General features: G+C 38.8%; 1 protein-coding gene across 3 annotated transcripts in view; it reads left to right on the top strand.

The window, feature by feature from the left end:
* Positions 1–23,609, top strand: part of SLC16A9 (solute carrier family 16 member 9) — a 58,320-nt gene that overhangs the window by 16,926 nt on the left and 17,785 nt on the right. For all 3 annotated transcript variants that reach the window (XM_070611756.1, XM_008530514.2, XM_008530516.2), the window contains exons 2-3: positions 7,560–7,792; positions 19,872–20,015. In XM_070611756.1, the coding sequence (XP_070467857.1) occupies positions 7,597–7,792; positions 19,872–20,015 (340 nt within the window). In that variant the 5' untranslated portion in view covers positions 7,560–7,596. The remainder of the gene's footprint in view (positions 1–7,559; positions 7,793–19,871; positions 20,016–23,609) is intronic.

Raw genomic sequence — 23,609 nt, 5'->3', positions numbered from 1 at the left:
AATCAACCATTTTTTCCCAGGATGTAGTCACATGATCCTAGACTCTAAATAAAGTGCTTTAGCACCAGGTAATTTGGTAATGATTGAGACTCAAAGAAAAATTTGCTGTTTTAACCTCCTCCTGTAATTCAAGTGAAGAATATGTCTAGGAATCTTTTGTGAGATATTTGTAGATAACATTCAAAAAGAAGTTATTAGAGAATGATTATTGTGGTGGGGTAAAAAGGCAGGAGGGAACTGTCCACTGAAAATAAGATCAAACAATTGTGAATCACTTGGAATTTGGCAAAAAATAGTAGGTATGTTTACAGTTCAGGGACTGAAAGCTTCTGGATCAACATTAAATGTTCATAAATATCAAACATGCAATTCTGATGTCCTGCATTCGGCAGAATAGAGGTTTCCAGCCAGCACAGAGTTGAGAAAATAACAAAGAACTGGCATTATTTGAACAGAACAGAAGGCACTCTAAGCCACTGGAGCTTCAAAGCTTTACCGTCAGTGAAATGTGGACTTTCATCAACACTCCTTTTCGTTTTCTGAAGCAAGTGTCTTGGAACTTGCTGAACTCCCCTTTCCCTCTAGCAAAACAAATTCTGGCTTTAGGAGATTTGTTATCCTTTATACTAATGATAATCTAATTTGGTTGAGCAATGATATCTTATTATGGTTAGTTTTATTTCAGCTCTCCTCTCCTGTCCAAGAGAGATTTATAGTATGTGGAATATATTTAAATTTTTTTTTTTAGAAAGATTAGTCCTGAGCTAACATCTGCTGCCAATCCTCCTCTTTTTGCTGAGGAAGACTGGCCCTGAGCTAACATCCGTGCCCATCGTCCTCTATTTTACATGTGGGATGCCCACCACAGCATGGCTTGATAAGCAGTGCATGGGTCCATGCCTGGGACCCGAATTGGCAAAGCTGGGCCAGAAGCAGAGTGTGTGAACTTAACCACTGTGCCACTGGGCCAGCCCTGAGTATATTTAATTTTTAAGTTAAAGCTAAGAAATATACTTAAATTATAAGTTAATTTTATAATTTTAATTATTTTATTAAATTAAAATTAATTCTGTGATATCCCATCAGATCCTGTAATGTGACAAAACTGCCCCTAAATTACAATGCTTTTCAAATGGTCTCTCAAAATGGCTTCTAATTTTGAGTTTTGTAAGATGTCTCCTCATGCAGACTCTGAGTTTTTTGACACTCTGGTTAAAAGAGATTCCAGGGCTGGCCCTGTGGCGCAGCCGTTAAGTGCCCACGTTCCACTTCTCAGCAGCTGGGGGTTCGCCCATTCGGATCCTGGGTGTGGACATTGGCACCGTTTGGCACGCCATGCTGTGGTAGGCGTCCCACATATAAAGTAGAGGAAGATGGACACGATGTTAGCTCAGGGCCAGGCTTCCTCAGCAAAAAAGAGGAAGACTGGCATTAGTTAGCTCAGGGCTAATCTTCCTCAAAAAAAAAAAGCAAAACAAAACAAAAAAAAGAGATTCCAAATTCTCAAAGAATATACTGGAATATACTACAGTGTTTTTGTTTCCCAGAAGCATATTTTCATACAATTGTATGAATAAGAGCTCAAATCTTTGCATATACTCATGGAACGCTAGTCCCAATAAAACAACACCTTCTGGTACTTACAGATCTTATTATCTTTTAGGCAAAAAATCCACCACTTAGATAATATAATGGATTATTAATGCCAGGATTTATTATGGAAATTGTGAAAAGAATCTTTTCTTGGGGTTATAAACACAGGCTTTTTGAGACACTTTCTTATTCTTAAATTTTAACTGAGAGTGCCATGTTTCTAATCTTGTTTTCCTCAGTGAGCCCTCTACGACCTGCCCTCTTTACTTTCCACTGAACCTATCAGGCCTACCCTGATTCCACACCCATGTTTGTATTGTACCTGTTGCTGGAGTCACCCTTTCGTAAGTCTCTCCATTGTTCTTTAGAACCAACCTACTTCATGAGGCCTTCCACTCCTGCTCTCTCCTTGATTACCTTCATTTCCCTCTGATTCCTAAACGTTTAGTATCTATCCACCTCTTGGGTTCTCAATCATATGCTCTCTTGTGTACATATCTTACCTTCCTAACTGGATTGTAAGCTTCTAGAGGGCAAGGGCCAGGCTTATATTTATTCTGACTTCCTTTGGTATCTAGTGCAATATAGTTTAAATTGTGATCAAAAAGACTTTTTGAATAAAGATCACTTTTATAATTCTGTGTTTCTGTAATTTTAGGGTAAGTGGGTTAGTATAAATTTCAGTTAATTTAGTTTTTATTTAAAAGAATACCAGAGAAGGGATTTTATCATATTGGATCAAAAGATATGAAGAAGAAAGGTTAATAAGATGATATATTCAGAAAAAAAAAGATATATTTGATATATTCAGGAAAAAAGATATGGTATCTGTATTTCCTATATTTTGTGGTCATAGACTATACTCCTAGGCTTAATCTTTGGCCCATATGGGACCAAGTAGGGTACGGATGGTTAAAATAATCAACTTGAAATTACTGCATACTCTCAATATGTTTATTTTGTTCCACATAAAATAAACGAATACTAGCTAACTTAACAAGTTTACTAGGTTAGCTCATAGAGTGAAGGCTGGATAAACCAGGCTTGGGTATTGCTAGGGAGTTAAAGTAGTGGGAACTGTCAGAGGGTCTCCATGATGTACTACCATTGGAATCAATAAACTCCAAATATTTTTCTTTTATTATAGCATTTCACTCAAGATTCAGGGTCCTGGGAGAGAGGTCCTGATGGCCTCATTTGGGTCAAGTACCACAGTATGGGTCAAGATCAGGGCACCTTGATTAACAGTCCCACCAACTCTCTACCCGTAAGGAAGATACAAGTTCCCCAAAGGGAAGTGGTTCCATTACAAAAGGAAGGAAATGAAGACCAGACTGTTTGTGAAATCACATTACAAAATATAGAATATCAGAGAACTAGCAGGTGAGAGACATCTAAGGAATAGAGGGAACTACAGAAGAAAGGTGTTACCCTGACAGAAAACAAGAAATCCTTAAATGGTATTCACCATGTTCTACTAAGACTACATATATCTCAAACTATGAGACAATTAAAGGTCAGAAGCTGTTAGCCAACTCTTTGTAAAAACTTATCTTTCTAGTCAGAGTTGATATATATGGGAGCTTTGTATTTCAAAGATTTCCTCTCCCACGTATTTGCTTACTGTGTGAAGAATTTCTCTGGCTCCTGTCCTATGTGTCAGAATGTCACCTAAGGCAAGACAAGGCAAGGCATTTCTGTTGACTTAGGTTTGAAAACTGGCAAGGGAGATATTCCTCATCCTTTCACTCACTTTCCTCATCTAGAAAATACTGGCTTTATTCATGATTCTGGTGCTTTACCTATGTAAATGTGTACTCTTCCTGATGTGCTGTAACTTGTGGATTTAAATGAAGGACAATCTCATATGCATTTGTTTTTGCACAACCTTTTAGTCTCATTAGATGTTTGGCTATGTTTGGCTAGTTTAGGGAGTTGACTCTATTTTCTTTAAAAGGGATTCTGTACGGGAATTGCAAAGTACTAAATTGTCGTTAGAAAGACCAGAATTATGTTGTTTACTTTTACAATAGTGTAGGTACTGGAGAGACTAAACTTCTGATGAAGGGGCATATCTGATTACCTCAAAGGATTTCGGTATTTGGAAGTTTAGAGCATTCTGTCTGCTAACACAATCATGTGGTCTGAGAGAATGGATTTTAGACTCTACAGTTTTGTGCACAAATTGTAACATCTTTCAGTTTTCAGTTATTAAATATTGAAGTTGTTAATTTTTACAAAGGCCTGTGGCAGGTGATGGTGTTATTTTTGCCCAGTGCTCTGAATGTCAAAGTGAAGAAATTTACTGAAACCCAGGTAGATTGATGGGTGTAACCATGACTCTCTTAAGGTAGCCAAATGCCTCACCATCTAGTTAGGGACATGCATGAATGAATGAATGATATTCCTGTTGTCTTTACCTATTATTTGATAAAACTGCAGCCAGGGGGATGGCTGGGCAAAATCTGTGGGCCGAGAAGACTCTGCTGCACTTGATTGTAAACCTGGCATGGTGAAGAGGCACAGGAGGTGTAGATTAAGTGGGAGGCCCTGTTAGGAGCAGGGACGTCAGGCCTTGAGCCTCCAAATCCATGGCCATGTAAACTGTTTCAGAACTTAGAAAAAGAAGGAACATTTCCAAATTCTTTTTAAATATCATTTTGATACCAAAACCAAGTAAAAATTAAAAACAAAAATAGACAAATCTCACCTATGAATTTAAAAATTCCCCCCCAAAATACACTGACATAATCAAAATAGCACATTAACCAAGGAAGATTTAATCTAATAATTCAAGGATGGTTCAATAGGAGAAAATGCAGATTTTTTACCTTAAAAGTTATAAGGAGAAAATCATAATCTCCCTATGCACTAGAAATGCATTTGATAAAATGTAATAAGCGTTCTTTATAACAACACTTAAAAATAGAAAAATATGAATCCTTTCTTCACTTTCTGAAATAAAGCTATCTACGCCTCACAGGCAGCACCATGCATTTGAAAGCATTCCCACAAAAGTGAGGAACTAGACAAAGATGTATACTCTTATTATTTAACATTATTTTGGATGCCCTGTTCAATGGCAAAGACAAAAGAAAGAAATTAGAGGTATTAAAAATTCAGGGCCAGCTCCGTGGCTAAGTGGTTAAGTTCACGTACTCTGCTTTGGCGGCCCAGGGTTTCACCAGTTTGGATCCTGGGCACTGACATGGCACCACTCATCAGGCCATGCTGTGGCGGCGTCCCACATAGCACAACCAGAGGCACTCACAACTGGAGTATACGACTATGTACTAGGGGGCTTTGGGGAAGAAGAAGGGAAGAGAAAAGAAGATTGGTAACAGATGTTGGCTCAGGTGCCAATCTTTGGGAAAAAAAGTATAAAAATTCAAAATAAGGAGGTAAAGCTATCACTGTTTGTAGATGATTGTGTAACTGCATTGTATTGTATATTGTATATACCCAAGAGAATCATCCAAAAATCTACTGCAAATGAGAATTTAGTAAGGTAGTGGGATACAGAATTAACATGTAGACATCAATAATTTTTACACATACAAACAGAAGACAAATCCAAGAAATAACCCCAATTATAGTATTAGCAAAAAGGATAAAATACCTAACGATAAAATAAAAAGAAATATTAGGGAAAACTTTAAACATTAAGAACACAATAATAGACTTGAACAAATGGAAAGGCACACGTTCTTAGATAGAAAGACTTGACAACGTCATGAAAGGATCAATTTTCCTTAAGTCAATTTATAAATTTAACTCAATCCTAGTGAAAACATCATCAGATTTCTTTTAGGACCTGACAAACTGATTCTGAAGTACATTTTAAAAAGTAAATAAAAGCCAAGAAAATTGAAAGAGGTGTGCAATGATGGAGAGAGAGAGAAGGAATGTGGCCCCACTAGAATTTAAAATATATTAAAAAGACAAAAAAAAAAAAAAGACAGTAATTAAACTAATGTGGAAATGGTGAGTGAATAGACAGATCAATGGAACAGAATAGAAAATCCAGAAATACATCTATATATACCCAAGAATTAGATAGAAATTACAAATGGCTTTTCACCTATGCAACCACACACAGCATTCAGAGAATGCTGAGAAATGCAAGTCAAAACTGTAACGAAATACTGTTTAAAGCCAACAAATTGGCAAAAATCCAGAAGTTTCACAACACACCCCAAATTGCTGAGGAAGATATAAATCAATTCAATCCCTTGAAGCCAATTTGGTAATCCTATCGTTATAATTACAATGTACATACCTTTGACTCAACAATTCCTCTTTTGGATTTTACCCAACAGATAGGCGTATATGCAAAAAGATATATGTATATATAAAGTTATTCACTGTAGCATTGTTTTTCATTGTAAGCCATAGGGATTGGTTAAAGAATTAAGAGAAAGCCCTATACTGGGACACAATCCAGCAGGAAGAAAAGAATGAGGAAGCTCACTATGCGTTGCTGTGAAAGATCTGCAAGAGATTTATCAAGTGATAAAAAGCAAGACGTACCAATGTATATAACATGCTATTTTTTTTGTGTAAAAATTTAGAGGAAATCTATATATATATATATTTTTTAAGATTTTATTTTCTCCTTTTTCCCCCCAAAGTCCCCCCTTACATAGTTGTATATTCTTCGTTGTGGGTCCTTCTAGTTGTGGTATGTGGGATGCTGCCTCAGCGTGGTCTGATGAACAGTGCTATGTCCGCGCCCAGGATTCGAACCAACAAAACACTGGGCCGCCTGCAGCGGAGTGCGAGATCTTAACCACTCGGCCACGGGGCCAGCCCCAGAGGAAATCTATATTTGAGTTATCTTATATATGCATAAACAACCTCTAGAAGGATATAAAAGAGACCAGAAGTGTTGGTTACCTGTGGAGGATATGGGAGTTAGGTGGGAAATAGGTACATATAGACTGTATACCTTTTGTCCTTTTTTCATTTTTGAACCATATGAATGTTTTGCCTGTTCAATAAGTAAATAAATAAACAGGTAAGTGTACAGCCATATGGTGAGATATTTTGTGCTTATTAAAAAAAAGTCTAAGGATACTCTCAATGTATCGATAGGGAAAAATCTCCAAGGATGTTAAGTGAATAAAACAAGGTTTGGAATAGAATGTACAATACGCTACTTTTTGTTGAAAAAGAGGGAAATCTAAGACTCTTAGCTTGGTTTTGCTTGTGTCTGCATAAAGAAACTCTGGGAGGATTCTCAAGTTGGTGAACCTTGTGATGTGCTGCCAGCTCCCCTCCACTCCCCACTTCAGGAGGGAAAGGTTCTTTGCCCCCGTGGCTGAGAGGACTGCTGGCAGATGGCATTCAGCTGACAGCCCCTATGGGGAATGATTGCCTCTTTTGAAGACAGCCATCTCACCTAAGGTCATGCCCTCTTCCTAGGTGTCTGGCATCCAGTGAATGATCAACATGGAGGTGTGAAGGGCCAGCTCCCCATGCCCAACTCAGGGCATCTCTGAAAGGTCATCCCAGCTTTAGAAATCCCCTTCCTTAGCACCGCACGGCAGCCTCCCCTCTCCCTCTGCTGTCTATTCCCTTCCGTGGGAAGAGAGCACTACGAATAAACCTCCTTATTGCTGAGAGTCTGCTTCCTGGGGAATCTAACCTGTGACAAGAAATCAAAATCAGTGATTTCCTGTGGTTGAGTCTGAGTGGGAACCTGATGATTGGGGACAAGGTTGGGAAGGAGACTTTTCACTCTATGCCTTTTTATAATTAAAAAATGTTTTTGAACCCTGTGGATATATTACTTATTCAAATCATAAATAAAAATTTTAAAGTTAACTTGATGTCTTATGCTTTTCCATGTGTATTTTTAGAGAACCTCTTTTCTGTTTTAATTTAGGAGGAAATATTTTTCATCCAAAATACTGTGCCCCACCACACTCTAAATATGCTTTTCTTTTCTGTTTGTTTTTGTTTAGGACCTACAGAGAAACATCTCCTTGATTTCACCTTACAATGGAATTTAAAAAGTCACCTGATGGTGGATGGGGCTGGATGATCGTGCTTGTCTCCTTCTTTACTCAGTTTTTGTGTTATGGATCCCCGTTAGCTGTTGGAGTCTTGTACATAGAGTGGCTGGACGCTTTTGGTGAAGGGAAAGGAAAAACAGCCTGGGTTGGATCCCTTGCAAGTGGAGTTGGCTTGCTTGCAAGTAAGTGGATAAATATATGCTTGTCTTTACTCATTAGTCATTTAATTACTTTTGCTGCATCGTTAACACTGCAAAGCTTAGGAGGCTATTTTTTTAAAAGTATAACATGTATTTTCCTGCCTTCATTGAGATTATAGCACTACCTTTTCACTGTAATAAATCTGTGTATTCTATAAGATAGTTGTTCATTCATTCATTCATTTGCTTCTATGTGTCAGGCAGTGTGCTAGATGCTGGATATGAAAAGATGAACAACAAACGCATTGTTTCTGCCCTTAAGAGGCTCACAGTCTAGTGAGAGACATATGTACTTCTGTGAATAGGAATGAAACAAGGAGATGAGGGCAGTGATCCAGGTATGTCCAGTCAATGCTGATGACCAGAGGACCAAATGATGTTCAGCAGTCCTGGAAGCAGTTTCTATATGATTCATAATTACTCTTGTCTGATTCAGATATACTGTGATCAGTTCGCATGTCCTATGTTTGTGTCACCTTCATAAGAAAAATTTGACATGGCAAAGAGTAGTCCCATCTCACAATGATGATACTGTTAAGGACTTTAATATAGTGTTATGTTTAAGATATATGTGGTGTATCTTGTGTGAACTTTATATAATGTCTCCAAAAGTAATATTCCTCATAAACATTTATGTATGATGTAATAGTGTTTCCTGTCATCTTTAGAGAGAACAGAGGGGTTTTTATTTTCCTTTTAAGGATTAAAATCATATGACACTTCAGGGGGCTTGCTCCGTGGCCGAGTGGTTAAGTTCTCGAGCTCTACTGCAGGCGGCCCAGTGTTTCGTTGGTTCAAATCCTGGGCGAGGACATGGCACTGCTCATCAAACCACTCTGAGGCAGCGTCCCACATGCCACAACTAGAAGGACTCACAACAAAGAATATACAACTATGTACCAGGGGGCTTTGGGGAGAAAAAGGAAAAAAATTTTTAAAAAATCTTAAAAAAAAAAAATCGTATGACACTTCAATTTCTGAAGTCATAGTTTGAACTCTGCAGTAATATTTAATGATCATCAGTCTAACTTATTTGAAACTATTTCAGCACAAATGTGCTAAGACGGTGACCTAAATGGGGTCTCTTCCTTTGTGCTGTGAACTTGACATGATTCATTGAGCAGATCGCAATGTGAATTTTGTGGGGAAAATGAAGACATTGAATGTGGTGATTTGTAAGGTATTTTTTGGCTTTAAAAATCATTCATGAAAACAAAATGCATTAGTCATTCTTTCTTTTAAATATGTTGTCTTTCCTGATCACTATAGGGGACTTCTTAAAACAAAACAAAACAAAACAAAAACAGTTGCTTCCAATTGATGTATTAGCTTGTTAAATTAAAAACAAGACTTGAAAAACAATGCTGGATCATCTGGCCATGTCAGATAAGATAACTAAACATAACTAAACAAATGAAAATAATACTGTCATTATGAGCTCAAGAGAAACAGAAAATGTTTGCCCAATATTTATTTAAAAGAGTTTTTCAAAATGTGGATTGTTTGTAATGTTGTCCAAGTTCAAGTGGATGATAATTGATATGTCAATAGAGGGGTTTGAAAGTATTCATTTCTAGAAAATGATCTTGTAAGAAAAGGAGAGAATTTTTTAATGTTTTCCAATTAGTCACCATTTCTACTACAAATACTAAGTTAAACAGAAAAGTAATTACCTTGATTTCCAGCAAGTGACAAGGGACAATTGAAATGATATCTCAGTTAGCACAAACTCAGAGAACAAAGCTCCTTTTCATGAACTCTGTCCAGGTAGGACTTGAGAGTTCAGGGAAGCTGACATCTTCTTGAGGGTGGATGGGGCATTGGCAGTCACAGCTGATTCTCAGACTCTGGAAATTGAACTTGTCGCTCTATACTTTCTCCAAGTTCCTAGGTGGATGATCACTTTGTCTCAAGGAACATGAGCAGCCCCCTTTACTTATAGGCAGGACTGGTTACATAATTTGCAGGCTCAGGTGCAAAATGAAAAAAAATTAAGAATTTAAGAGAGCGACAGCAGAGCAGTAAACCAAGTGTGTGGCCCTTCTAAGAGCTGAGCCCTTTGCAACTGCATCGGTCTCAAGCCTCTGAGGCCAGCCCTGCCGGTAGGGGCTGGAGATATAAGCATCCCATGGAAGTCCAGGGGAGACAACAAGGACTGGGAGGAGCATTGGGCTGAAGATGGAGGCTAATTCAAGTCCTGGCTCTACCACTATTTTGCTGAATGACCTTAAACAGGTCACGTAACTTCAGTGTCATCAGCCATGATGAGGAGATACTTGGACCAGTTAATCAAAGCTTTCGAAGATGAGGCTAGAATAAGGAGACCAAAAGGTTCAAGAATGAGGAAGTGGTGGGAAAATAATGATGGCTGAAGAGCTACCACGTATGAGGATGTGTGTGTACATGTGTATGTGCACTTTAGTTAGTGTCCACTGAACATATGTGATGTTGGCCTCCCTTGGCTCTTCATAGCGTAAATTAAGAGACCAATCCTGAAAGCTGTGGTATTACAGTGTTAGCAAGAGGTGTCTAGCAGTGTGTGAGCCAGGTTAATTCTCTACTTTGTGGACAACTTTGTTCCACAGAGAAACAAACAGATTAATATTACCTTGGAAATGGGAAAAGTATATCTCATGTTGGTGACCCAAATGGTTATCAGTGGCTCCTAACCAGGGGAGTAATTGTAATCATCCATAGAAAATTTCAGCATACAATTGCCTGGATTTGACCCTTGGACTTTCTAATTCAGTCGGTCTGTGGTGGGGCCCAGATATGTGAATTTTTTTTAAAGCCCTAAAAGTCATTTTCTGATGGGAACTACCCCTGTGTTAAAACCATTTCAGTCTTGCACTTTGGATAATTTCCTGATGTACGATTTGCTTTGATTTATTTATAAATGGAACTATTGGAGGTTTCTGCTTAGGTGTGGCACTGCTCATGTCATATAAATCATGAAAAATAAATTTTGTCCAGTTACCCTAGTTCTGGTGAAGAAAATACATAAATGGACATCTTTGCATCATTTTTGATGAAAGACAATTTATACATATGTGTATACATATTTACATACATATTTCTTTTTGACAAAAGATGAGATTATACACACACACGCACACAGACACACACACACACGTATGTCTATACAAAGTTGCTCTTAAGTTCAGGAGTATGTATGAATTACTTGAGCTTGTCTAAAAAGCCAGTTTCCTACCCATCAGTGAGTAGGGTGGGGCCAGGGGTGATCCCAGGAATCTGCATTTTAATTAGTTCCCCAGATGATTCTGATATAGGTAGACCATATCAAATCTGAGAAACATGAATTTGCTTTCTTTACCCAGTCTTGTCCAGAGAGGGCATGGTAGGTGTCATCCTTGACCAGGTCTCTGATCCAACCTCAGGAGTTTCATAATTGAGTAAGGCACAGCAGAATAAGTACATTTGCCAAGCAACATACAAATTCTGCCTTTTGTGTACTTGTGCCTTAAGTTCAATACCAGCCACTTTCACTTAATTGATCTTAGTTGATTCTCTTAACAATGCACTGAGGTAGGTGTCATTGTCAAGGTTTAGTGACCTACCCAAGACAAAGCACATTCTCTAAGAGAAAGAGTGGCACCTCAGCTCTGGTTTTTCTAACCTGTTAAGCATGTTTCTTCATCTTTAATTTGGAGCTAATGAAAGTACCTACCTTATATGATTGTTGTATAGAATAATTGAGATGATGTTTGGCATATGGTAAGTGTTCAACAAATATTTGTTATTAGAGAACAAGAATCACCTGCAAGTAAAATTACTCTCCCAAGCAGTTCTAACCAAACTGTAGAACCCACAAAAGAAAGGGACCCTTCAGGATGAAAGACAAACACATGTCTAGTAGGATGGGCAGGAGGGAGAGTTGGAACTTTGTCTAGATTGTACCTGAGGGAGCCAGCCACGTGGCCAAGTGGTTAAGTTCACATGCTCTACTTCGGCAGCCTGGGGTTCACTGGTTCAGATCCTGGGCATGGACCTACACACTGCTCATCAAGCCATGCTGTGGTGGCATCCCACATAGAAGAATTAGAATGACTTACAGCTAGGATATACAACTATGTACTGGAGCTTTGGGGAGGAAAAAAAAGAGGAAGATTGGCAAAAGATGTTAGCTCGGGGCCAATCTTCCTCACGAAAAAAAGCGTACCCTTAAAAAGATTGTGCCTAAGCATCTAGAATTTAAAGGCCCACCCCTTGTCTCTGACAAATCTAGATTTTGACAGTAGGTCATAGTAGCATAGTAGAACTATGCAAGCATGTAGTTATGGACTTCACACTGTTCATATTCTTAATTCTTTCTCTTGGAAACTTGAGTAATTGAGGAGAAAATACTTCTTCCTCTTGTCTGAATTATTTGTTTGTCTAGATGATCCTTGGCATGAATAAAGCTGAGTATCAAGGATTCTGCCTGCCTGGGTTATACTTTGTGAATGAGCTCGCTATCATTACATACATCCATAGAGGCTCCTCTCCTCTGTAGTAGGGGTGCTAAGATAGAAGACATCACCTGTGCTTATAAGGAATTTGTAGTCTCAGGGAAGAGACAGAAAAAAAAAGTTTACTGATAATTTGAGACTTCACAAACCCAAGGAGAATAGCAAGGGCAAGACAATCTCTGGAGTTTTATAGAGATGCCTGTGAAGTGGGCCGGATGGGAGGATGGGCTGTGCAAGGTGGATGGGCAGGGAGAGGGGAGACCATGCAAAGTGTTTGTATGCAAAGGCCTGGAGTCTGCACGGCAGATGACAGGTTTGGTAGAGTAAATTTGGCTGGAGAAGGAGGGAGTGTGTTGGGAGATGTGATGGTCAATGTCAGCTTGACTGGGCTATATTCCCCAGTTATTCAAACACTAGTGTAGATGTTGCTGTGAAGGTATTTTATAGATGTGCTGAAAGTCCATAGTCAGTTGATTTAAGTAAGGGAGATTATCCTAGATAATCTGGGTAGACCTGATTCAGTCTCTTTAAGAGCAGAAATGAACTTTCCCAGAAGAAATTCCACCTGTGGGCTATAGTGTAGGCCTGTGCTAGAGAGTTCCAACCTGCCCTTTCTTGACAGCGTGTCCTGTGGATATTGTACTTGTCTGGCCAGTTCCACAGTCGCATAAGCCTGTTCCTCACGTTCAAACTCTTAATATATATCTTCTTCTGGATACAGAAGGAATGGAAAGTAACTACAAGAGAGGCCTATCATGGCCTTGTGTTGTTTTAAAATGAGCTAAAGCACTCTTTGGTTAGATGGCATTTGTCATTCATCAAATTCAAGGAGAAGGGTAGGGCCACTTTTCAAACAACAGCGTTGCTGAAACAGCATGGAGATCTTTTGTTCTGTAGTTTTGTACTCAAAGCGCATTTAACAGTCCCCCCCACGTTTTTGTCCTTAATTCTTGCTCAGGTCTTCAAATTGATCATGAGTCAGTAACTATGCTCAGTTTAATAGAGTCAGTATAGCCAACCCAGCCTGCTGAGTGAGTTGTGAGTGCTAGCAGAGCTGGGTTTGAGCATATCTGTACGATTTTACCCCCAAGCACTGTTAACTTCTTCAAGCAGGACTGAATTTCTGCCTCCTACAAGGATTCTGTTACACTGGCCAGTTCTCAATGTGCTAGGTGGTTCCAGGATTGGTAAGAATAACTACGGATTTTGATTAAGCTTTCCACTGTCTCTGTATATCACCAAACCAACCAACAAGCAAGACAGTCAATATACAGGAGATCAAGGATTTGAGTGGGTACAGCTCATTAGTGCCTTTCTCTTCCTTGGGGAGATGAACTTGAAATTCTAGGTCTCAGCAGGAGCAAGGAGTAAGGAAGCTGCTTGTTTGCTAGGCTCTCTGCATTGTAGGTGGAGGGGTAGGACACTCATGGGCCCAGTCAGTCTACTGTTAGGAAGTCCTTGCTGTCCTGCAGGCACACAACCTGGTGACTGCTGTATTTTATTTCTACTGGACCCTCAGCCTACTGACACGCCTTCGATGCTGTAGGCCTGTCCATCCTACCACTTTCGGGACTCTCTGAAACTAGTTGATTTATCTCCCAAAGGGAATAATTTGTTTCCCAAAGCTATCTTATAATAATTTCAAACTGGAAAAACATGTTATGTTTCTGTTCCATCCATTCAGAATGTATTTTCATCTATTTTGTCGACTTACCATACTCATGAAACTGGCAGTTAGCCATTGATGATTAAGTAGCTAGGAACTAAGGTTTTTCACCTTTTGGCAATTACTGATTATAGCTTTTAGCTGTTTAACCCGCCCATTGTTAACTGTGCTGTTTAGGCAATATGCTGTCTGACTCTCACTAGGCTCCTATAGATAACATCTTCCTGGAGCCTGGCCATGGTAATGGGTGTTTGAGCTACTTTTCAGGAATTAGAACCACTCTGTCCACTCCAGGTCGCTTGAGACCACCATCTCATCAGCTGGGCCTGCACAGATGTCTGATAGGTGACTTTTTGACGTCAAGAGGCTAAAAACTCCACCCTCAGATCATGCTCACGCCACCACTTTGTGAGCATGTGTCCTATAAAGAGGCATGGAGTCTGACTATGCTTGCACGCATCATCACTTACCTCACCTCTCCTCACCTACAATCACCTATCTCCCCATTTCAGACCACCTTGCTCCCCATCCCATAAATACCCTGAGTCCCTATTTTTGGGGAAGTGGATTTGAGACCTATGCTCTCGCTTCTTCACATGGCTGCCTTGTGATTAAACTCTCTGCTGCAATCTCGTCATGTTGGTGTTTGGCTTTCCCAGCAGCGGGCCAAAACGAACCTGGTATGGTAACACTCGTGGCCTGGTTCAAAGCTCAGTTCCTTGGCCCATGGTGCTGTCCCTTCTCCGAAATCCCCAAACACAGCATCTGAATCTTTCTTTTGGTGCTTATTGCCTGTGGCCTTGGGTTTTGTTGTGTGTTGGTTTTGCCTCCTGGCCTAGGTCCTGTATTGTGTGTGGTCTTCCCTGTTCCTCTTCTACCAGGATATGAGACTCCAGTGCTGTGCTGTCCAGTACAGTAGACTAGCTACAGGTGGCTACTGAGCCCTCGAAATGTGGCTAGTTCAAGCTGAGATGCGCAGTAAGTGTAACAAATATGCCCTGGATTTCAGAGACACTACAAAAGAAAAGAATGTGAAGTATCCCATGAACGATATTGAAATGTTGAAATGATAATGTTTTTGATGTATTAGGTTGTATTATGGTTAAATTTGTTTGTTAACATTAAATAATATTTAATGTATTATTAAAATTAATTTTACCTCTTTTTATTATTTGAATGTAACTACTAGAAAGTTTAAAATTCCATATGTGACTTCTATTTCTGCTGTGCAGCACTGCTCTAGTGAACGCTTAGGAAATAGTGAGGGAAGGACAATGATCAAATATCTACTATTTTGCCTGATTAATGCAGACCTAAATATAATGTTACTAATGTGATTTTTGATTTTAAGAAGTGCATTCCTCCTCCGTGCTTATTTTAACAGCCAGCAAACATTTAACTCTGTTGTTTCTTCCCAAATTGCTCTGAAGGCTGAAGGAAACAGTTTCGTCACTTGTGGATCTTTCTGACTTCCTTAGAGCAATTCATTCTTCTCATTTTCTAATTGACCCATGATCATAACAAAACACTTTTTCAGCTAGAGTTTTCATTTTCATTTCCCTCATTTTCATTTCCCTCATTGGTTGAAAATTACATCCAATGAGTCTGATGTATAGATGGCGAATACGTTATTTTATATTTTTGGGTTTTTTTGTATTTAAGAGGTTGAAATGCTCGAAATACTAGCCTTATCCTTCTTTTTTTCTTCACTCCTCACTTTGGTTTATAGGATTACTCCCTAATATATGTAGATTCTTACCTTTTTCAAGTGAACGCGTCAGCATTGTGCCTAAAATGTTGCCAGGCCACTGTGCAGGAGGGTAGAATATCTTTTAAGAGCCCTGCATACCCCCTGGGAAGGATAGAGCTGCTCACCTCTTAGGGCCCCACATCACCATCTGCCATCCTTAGGCAGTTCCTCTGTGCTGACTGCCAGCTCTGCTATTTAACAGTTCAACCCAGGATTTTCAGTTCAACCCCCCCACCCCCCGCCCACCCCCTGGTCAAGATCAATCTCCTGTACAGAAGGTAGTGATAGTAATAATGGCTCCTAAACACCAATACACATACGACTAGAAGTTCAAGAAAAATTTTCACTGAAAGCAACGTGAATATAAAGGCAATGATATGTACTATGAGGTGTCTCCGTGTGTATGAGTCTATGTAAGTATGTGTAAGGTTCCCACTATCTTCTTACAGTCTTGCATTTTATTCTGAAATTACATCCTTCTCACTATTTCCTTGTTAAAATACTCCTTTTTTAATGAAAAGGCAGCAATATTAGATGGTTTATTACATTTAAAAAATGTGTATGCTTGCTAAACTAAAACATTGTCAACCAGATGATGAAGCCTCTTCCTTATGTTTTTTCTAAAATTTTCAGGTCCCAGGGTGTGAAATCACTGGTTCATGTTATGTGAACTAACTTTTGTTCCAAGGGTCCCTTCTGCAAAGTGAAAGACCTGAAGCGTCATAAGAAATCTCCCCTGAGAGTAGTCCTTTGATTTAATTAATCTCTTGAGTTGAAACTAGCTGCGTGCAGAGGAGTAACCTGCGGTCTATCATTCTAGAGACCTTGCCTGTTATTACAAAGAGCTAAACATGGAAATGTGTCATGTTTTCATATGGGACTTAATGGTCACTTCCAGTTGCAGTCTGCCTTAACTGTTACTGATGAAATACGGGGCAGTTGTGGTTTAAATCTGTGTAAATAGAATCTGGAAATACCCTGGTTCTGAGGATGGGAATAAAATCATTTGCTCTAAACTTTTAAATACCAAAATGAGCGTAAGTGTTATGTTTTCGTCTGCCATAAATTCACAGAACTACTTAAGCTGTAAGATATTAACAAAAGGACATTGATGTTCTTTACTAGTGTTTTTATTTCTAGAAGAAGATTGAGGTATTGATTGAAATTCTTCTCAGTTGAGGACAATGCTGGGCTGACTCTGGCCTTAGCTCTGTCATTGGTTAGCGATGGATTCGTGGTCAAATCACATGATCTTTCTGAGTTGCAGTTTCATCATTTTTAAAATGAGGTGTTTGGACCATTTCCCAAGCCTCTTTCAGCTCTAAAATTCGTTGTTTTTGACCTCTGACATCAAGATATTTTTCTCTAAGTAAGCAGCAGATGGCAGTGTGAAAGCAGAGAACTTTTTAAAAACAGTTTTCAATTTGTTGTTTTCATCTGTCAAAGAATTACTGCTTGTTTCTTCCTTAAACTTAATTTTTTTTTCAAAGAATCATGTATTAGGCAAAAATGGTTTAAGAATTTATCACATAATTGATAATGATATTATATATTTTATAAAATAGTGGTTTTAGTTGTACATGCTATGAGAATTGTTACCCTTCATCCCACCCCCAGCTTCCTGAACTCTAGGTTGCCTTGTGGAGTTAACGTGCATCCAGCAGCCTAGATTTAAATAGTCCTCCTTTGAGGATGAAGCTTGGGACTTTTCAAGTGTACCAGTAATAATCTCTGTGTTGCAATTCCATTGTGCTTATTAAATTTGTAAACACTGACTCCCAATGTCATCAGTTTGGTAAACAACAGAGAGGAGTCATGCCTTTATGATGTCAGACATCCGTTTACGAAATTTGACTCTTAAAATCATTTCTATTTTTGAAATATCTTAGTATTTCTCATTGGTTATACAGACAACTCAACTATTAGATGATAAGTTTGGGCTTTCCAATGGATTTTCTTTTTAAAACACTGGCACAGAATATTCCCCTCTGTTTGTCATATTACTCTATCAGTCTGCTCTTCTGTACTGGCTCACAGGGTAAGACCTGAAATGGCAGGGGCCAATTCATGAACAGAGAGGAATGTGGGATGACTGTCGTGACCTGGTCTTAAAGATGCGCGTCAGCGATTCTCTGGTATTGGCAAGAGTGTTGGGCTTGAGGTCATTGGATCCTGGCTCTGCCACTTACTAACAATGAGACTGTGGATGGATTACACCATTTCTGTTTGAGGTTATTTACATTTTTTTTTTATCAGAGTAAAAGATATATACAGAAAAGTGTACACATCATGAGCGTGTAGGTCGATGAATTTTTTACAAACTGAACACACCCATGTAATGAGCACATTCACATCAAGAAACAGAACATTAACAGTACCCTGGAAGTTGGGCTCTGCTCCCTTCTGGTTATAATTCCCTGTCCTCTGCCAAAGATAACCACTATCCTGACTTCTAACTTTAGATTAATTTTGCCTGTTTTTGTATTTTTTTTTTTTATAATTGGAATTGTGCAGTGTGTACTTTTTTGCGCTGGGTGTCTTTCACTCCACATATGTTTGTGAGATGCATCTGCATTGCTATTTGTGGTTGTAGAAACCATTCATTTTTATTGCCCTACAATAGCCCATTGTATGAATATGTCAGAATTTACTTATACATTCTACTGCTGATGAACATCTGGGTTTCCGGGTTTTGGCTACTATGAATAGTTCTGCTATGAACATTTATGTGTATGATTTTTGGTGTAGGTGTTTCTATTGGGTGTATACATAGAAGTGGAATTTCCAGATTATACAGTGTGTTATGTTCAGCTTTAGGAGATAATATCAGCAGTTTATGAGCATTCCGATTGCTCCACATCCTTGCTAAAGCTTATTATTGTCTGTCTTTAGCCATCCTGGTGAGTGTACTTTTTAAAAATTGGGGATAATAATATCTACCTCGAAAGGTTGTTTTCAACTCAATTAAGGTGTGTTTCTCTTTGCTTTCGAATGTTGTCCTCTTTCTTCTCCAGTGGGCTTGGACAACCTCTCTGAGCTTTAGTTTCCTTCCGTGTCAATGAGGCTATTGGGTTTACCCTTAATGTCCTTTTATTTCTAATATCCTAAGCTCTGTTGTCTTAGGTGCTTTCCGGGTACAGTGCTCATGGGAAAGAATTTCATTATCACTTAATCCTATTACATGAGCAGTTTCCCAGTTATACGTAGAGCAGGTCTGGCTCATGGTCACCCTTGCCTGTTGGTCAACAGTGCACTTCCTCCTCAAAATTCCAGGTTACACATGGAATGTAGGACAGTGGTACTGGTAGACTCATGCCTGGGTGGATAGAGTGGAGGCATTGGCCCCGCCTGCCAGAATATTCTTTAGACAAGGAGTAACCACCTCATCCTCCAACCCCCCATCCCTCTATAGGGTAGCTATTGGTTGTATTCAGTCAATCATCAAGTTTATTTTCATCATCAATTATATGACTGGCCTTGTGGTGGAAAGGAGCCCTGGGTAGGAAAGATGCATGGAACATGCAGGAGACAGAAATCCTCAGAGTAGTGTGATGGCTAAGACGGTGGGTGTTTACTTCTTCCTCTGTTACTGTGCTGATGCTGGCTGTTGCTGCCACTGTCATCGCTGAAGAGCAGGCAAGCATTGACTGGGCATTTACTTGTGCCAGGCCTTGTGATCAGCTTTCCATCTGTACTCTCATTTGTCCTCACAGTTACCCTATTATACACTATCTTATTACACTAATAATAAGAACTATTATTATTCCAATTTACAGATGAGGAAAGGAAGGCACAGAGCAATCAAATAAGTTGCCTGAGATCCAACAGCTAGCAAGTAGTAGAGCTTGAATTTGAATAAAGTTTGACTCCAGAACCCCAATTTCTCAACTATGTCACCTTACCATCCTGAGACTTTAATTTCCTTATCAAACAAGTGAGGCTAACGATAGTATCTGCTTTCCAGGAATGTAGTGAGATTAAAATGAAATGAGATTGTTTATGTGACTCTCTTGCATAGGGTCCAGCACTTAGGAAATACACAGTACATGTTTATAACTATTGTTGTTATTTTATGATGGAAAGACTCATTTTAAACTTATGTTGGGATGGATAGATAATGTGATTGTGGAAAGGAGGTTACTGTTAAGTAAGCAAAGATTTCATTTATTATTTTAGGTCCCGTCTGCAGCCTCTGTGTCTCATCTTTTGGAGCAAGACCTGTGACGATCTTCAGTGGCTTCATGGTGGCCGGAGGCCTAATGTTGAGCAGTTTTGCTCCCAATATCTACTTTCTGTTTTTTTCCTATGGCATTGTTGTAGGTAAGAAACCTGGTCACCATAACTTTTCCAAGCTTTGAGAGTTAAACATCATTTTACCAGTGTTAGGTTTGTTATTCAGTTAACATAAGGAGTGAAAATCCTCAGTAATAATTTACTTTCAATGACCACTTCACCAAAAATTGTTGCTTTTGTAAAATGTCCGCCCAGTGAATCAAAATATTTGGAAGGATAAACGTGTTTTGACAATGCACATTATGTTTTCTTGCAAGACGCAGGAAGGTTTTTCACTTCAGCACTTGCTCTAGTACACAGAAAAGGAAGAGAGGGAGGAGCGTGAAAGTTAGATGTCCCTGACATCTGTCACTTCTCACTGACTTAGGAAGTGGTCCCTTTCATATTGGGTGGTTAAGCGGGGCTCTCTTGAGCTCTTTGTGTTCTAAACATCCTGCTGTTCCACAGCATCTGTCACCAGGGCCCCAATCACAAAGTCACAGCAGAAGTAAAAACTAGATTTTAAAACATGTAATTATTATTACTTTTTAAAAAATAAGGCAGGAGTGAAGAAAACTAGGGGGGGTAGGGCGGGGATGGTTGATAACGATCTTGCTTACAGGAGAGGAAAGAGTAGAGGGCTCAGGGCCTGAGGGCACTGACAGTTGTTTGGCGGGAGAGGGAGATAGGACACAGGGACCCAGGGGATGGGCCGCTTTTGTGATGTATTGTGTTAATTGAAGTCAATGTTAACACGTCACCAGACTCAGTATTCCTGGGAGCTGTTGTGAGGGAATTTGAACAAGATGACTCCAGCCTTCAAAGTTTCTTCTCATTTTCTGAAAGAACTTAGTTTTGTTGACTACCAAGATTCCTCTTTTTTACTTGGGAATATTTCCCCGATAATAAGCATTAGATATAATAGCGGCTAATATTCATTGAGTACTTACTATGGTCTAGGCTCTGTGCTTTATATGGCCTTGTTTAATCTACACATGAACCTATTTTACAGAGAGGGAAAGTGAAGCTCAGTGAACTGAAATTACTAACTAAAGCCACATAGCTGGGAGACTTGGGGTTGAATCCACTCAGTCTGACACCAGATCCTGACTTCTTTTACATTTTTGTAATTATTTTTAGTGCTTTTAGAACTCTTAAAGTTTATTTTAAATTTAACTACATATCCAAATACTACTCAGATCTTAATCTAAATAAACAGGCCACTTGTTAGTTCTTTGAGAACAGGTAGTATTATGTTTGATATTTTATATTCCTTATGGTGCTTAATACAGTTTGAACCTGTGTGTACAAATATATTAATCTCTGGTGTAAAATTTGAGGGTCTTCATTGAATAATCATTCTGCATTCTTGTCTAAAATCATAAAAATAAAAATGTGGATATCTGTGTTTATACATGAACGTTGGATTGTTCCTTTTAGGACAAACCCCTTTTTAATAGAAAATCGAATCATTATACCATTGGTATGATTTGGGCATTTTCCCCAAAACTCTGGACTAACCATTTAAAATTCCATGGGGTTTTCCTCCAACACATGCTTTCAAGGTTATGGTGTATAGCCTTTCTGAGTACATATGCAAAGTTGTCACTGACTTAATAATTGATGAAAAGTGAGTGATATCATAGCATTTGCAGTAACTATAGATGAAAATGAATTTTTAAAAAGAAAAACACTAGCTTGCATTGTCTAAGATATATATACATTTGATTGTGTTGGAAGAATATCTAAGGATATATAGAAAGAAAAAGACAAAATTAACTAAATTCCATAACTAAATCTCAGAATTTCTGTGGCAATAGAGAGAACTTTACCAGCCTGTGAAACTCATTTGGATTTGGCTCATGTTGTTGGAACCTTTTGATAGCTAACCCGGTTCCCCTTTCCCCGTGAACCCATGATATTCAATTAATTAGACAGGATTTGATGTTGATCTTGATTTACTCTTTTGGCTGCTGGTGGTGGTGTGGTTACAGCTGGCTTTCCCCACTATGGTAACTCTTACTCCACTGGCCAAGAAACAATGTAAGGGGTTATGTCAACTACCATGTAAATATGCTCCAATTAAAAATCAGGACCTGGGGAAATGACTGTAGGATGGGTGTGTGGACTCAGTGGACCCACTGTGAGCCAGATCTGGGCCATGATCACATATGTTACTTGGCCCCCATACTACCCCACTCTCAGGGGTATTAACCCTTAGTTAATAATGCCAACTCATAGCCTATTTCCAACAATGCTCAAAAGTTATCCCACTTTCTCTAGTGTACAGTTACCTAAGTAAGTGGCCATAGTTCTCTTTGGGGAAAGATTCAGGATATCATTATCTATATATTTTCATAGTGTTTGTTGCAGTGTCCTTCCTTCTGGAATCCTGGCCTCTCCTTCAGTTAATGGATTCTGGGTCAGAAAACAGACTCAGATCTGAAGACTGTACTGTACAACTCTGAGTTGGCAATGGGTTCTGAATCCCCACGGCTAGAAGGAAATTGTTAGCTCATGAAAGAGCGCTGGGCTTCGGGTCAAGAGACACAGGTTCTGTGAGCTAGAGCAAGCCCCTTGCTCTCCGTGAATGACTGTCCCCCCATCTATGAAGGCAGACTAAGAAACCTACCTCATATAGGTCTTGTAAGGGCCAAATAAAGTCAAGAAAAATATAAATAAAATAAATAAAGGAGTTGAGTTGGATTTCAATTATAAAAAATCATTTAATTTTAACTTCAATAATTTTTAAATGATTTTAAAATTTTTTCAATAATTTTAGATAACTTTTAAAATTTTAATTTCAATAATTAAAAAATTCTTAGTAAACATATCACTCACTCTAATAATTACTGGGGCTCTGTGAACCTCTCCTTGTTAGCAGATTATTAACATTTATTACCATCGTTGACTTCTTTGTGGTTTTATTTCATCAGTAGGCTCATAGTATGGGCTCATAGGATATTTGCGGGATAAATAAGTGGGACATTAATGAACAATGACACTTTCATTCTGTCACTATTTGAAGTAGAGTATCCAGTTAAAAAGGAAGTACAGGAAATTATTACACAGTCTAAACTCATTCTCCTTTCTGTATTATGAGTTTCCTAGGAAAAAAAAGAAAGATTTGGTCTAACGATAACATTCATTGAGCACCAGTTCTGTGCAGAACTGTATTCCTAAGCACTTTCATTTGTCTGGAATGAACCAGATCGTCTCTTAAGATAGACAGTATGACACAGGAAGGAGCAAGCACTGATAGGCAGGCTCTGGGGTCGGACCATGTGGGTTAACCTTATCTTATCCACTTGCCAGCCATGTGACTCTCAACAAGTTATTAACTTCTTTTTTTCTCATTTTTTAAACTGAGCGTAATAATAGCATCTACTTTATAGGGTTTTGTGGATCAATGAGATAATGCAATAAATATTAGCTAGCATAACCGTTATTATTAGTTTTGTGACCTTGGAAAATTATTCAACCTCTCTGAGCTTCTATTTTTATTTATTTTTTATGAAATGGGGCTAATATAACTTCTCAGAGATATTGTGACTATTCGTGAGATCATGTATATTGAGAAGCACACAGAGGTGTTTCATACATATTTGTTCCCTTCTCCTTAAATTCCTTTCTGACCTCTCA

The sequence above is a fragment of the Equus przewalskii genome, chromosome 1 (genome assembly GCF_037783145.1).
Source record: "Equus przewalskii isolate Varuska chromosome 1, EquPr2, whole genome shotgun sequence".
In the NCBI taxonomy this organism is placed as follows: Eukaryota; Metazoa; Chordata; class Mammalia; order Perissodactyla; family Equidae; genus Equus; species Equus przewalskii.
This window is presented reverse-complemented; position numbering and strand designations above follow the sequence as displayed.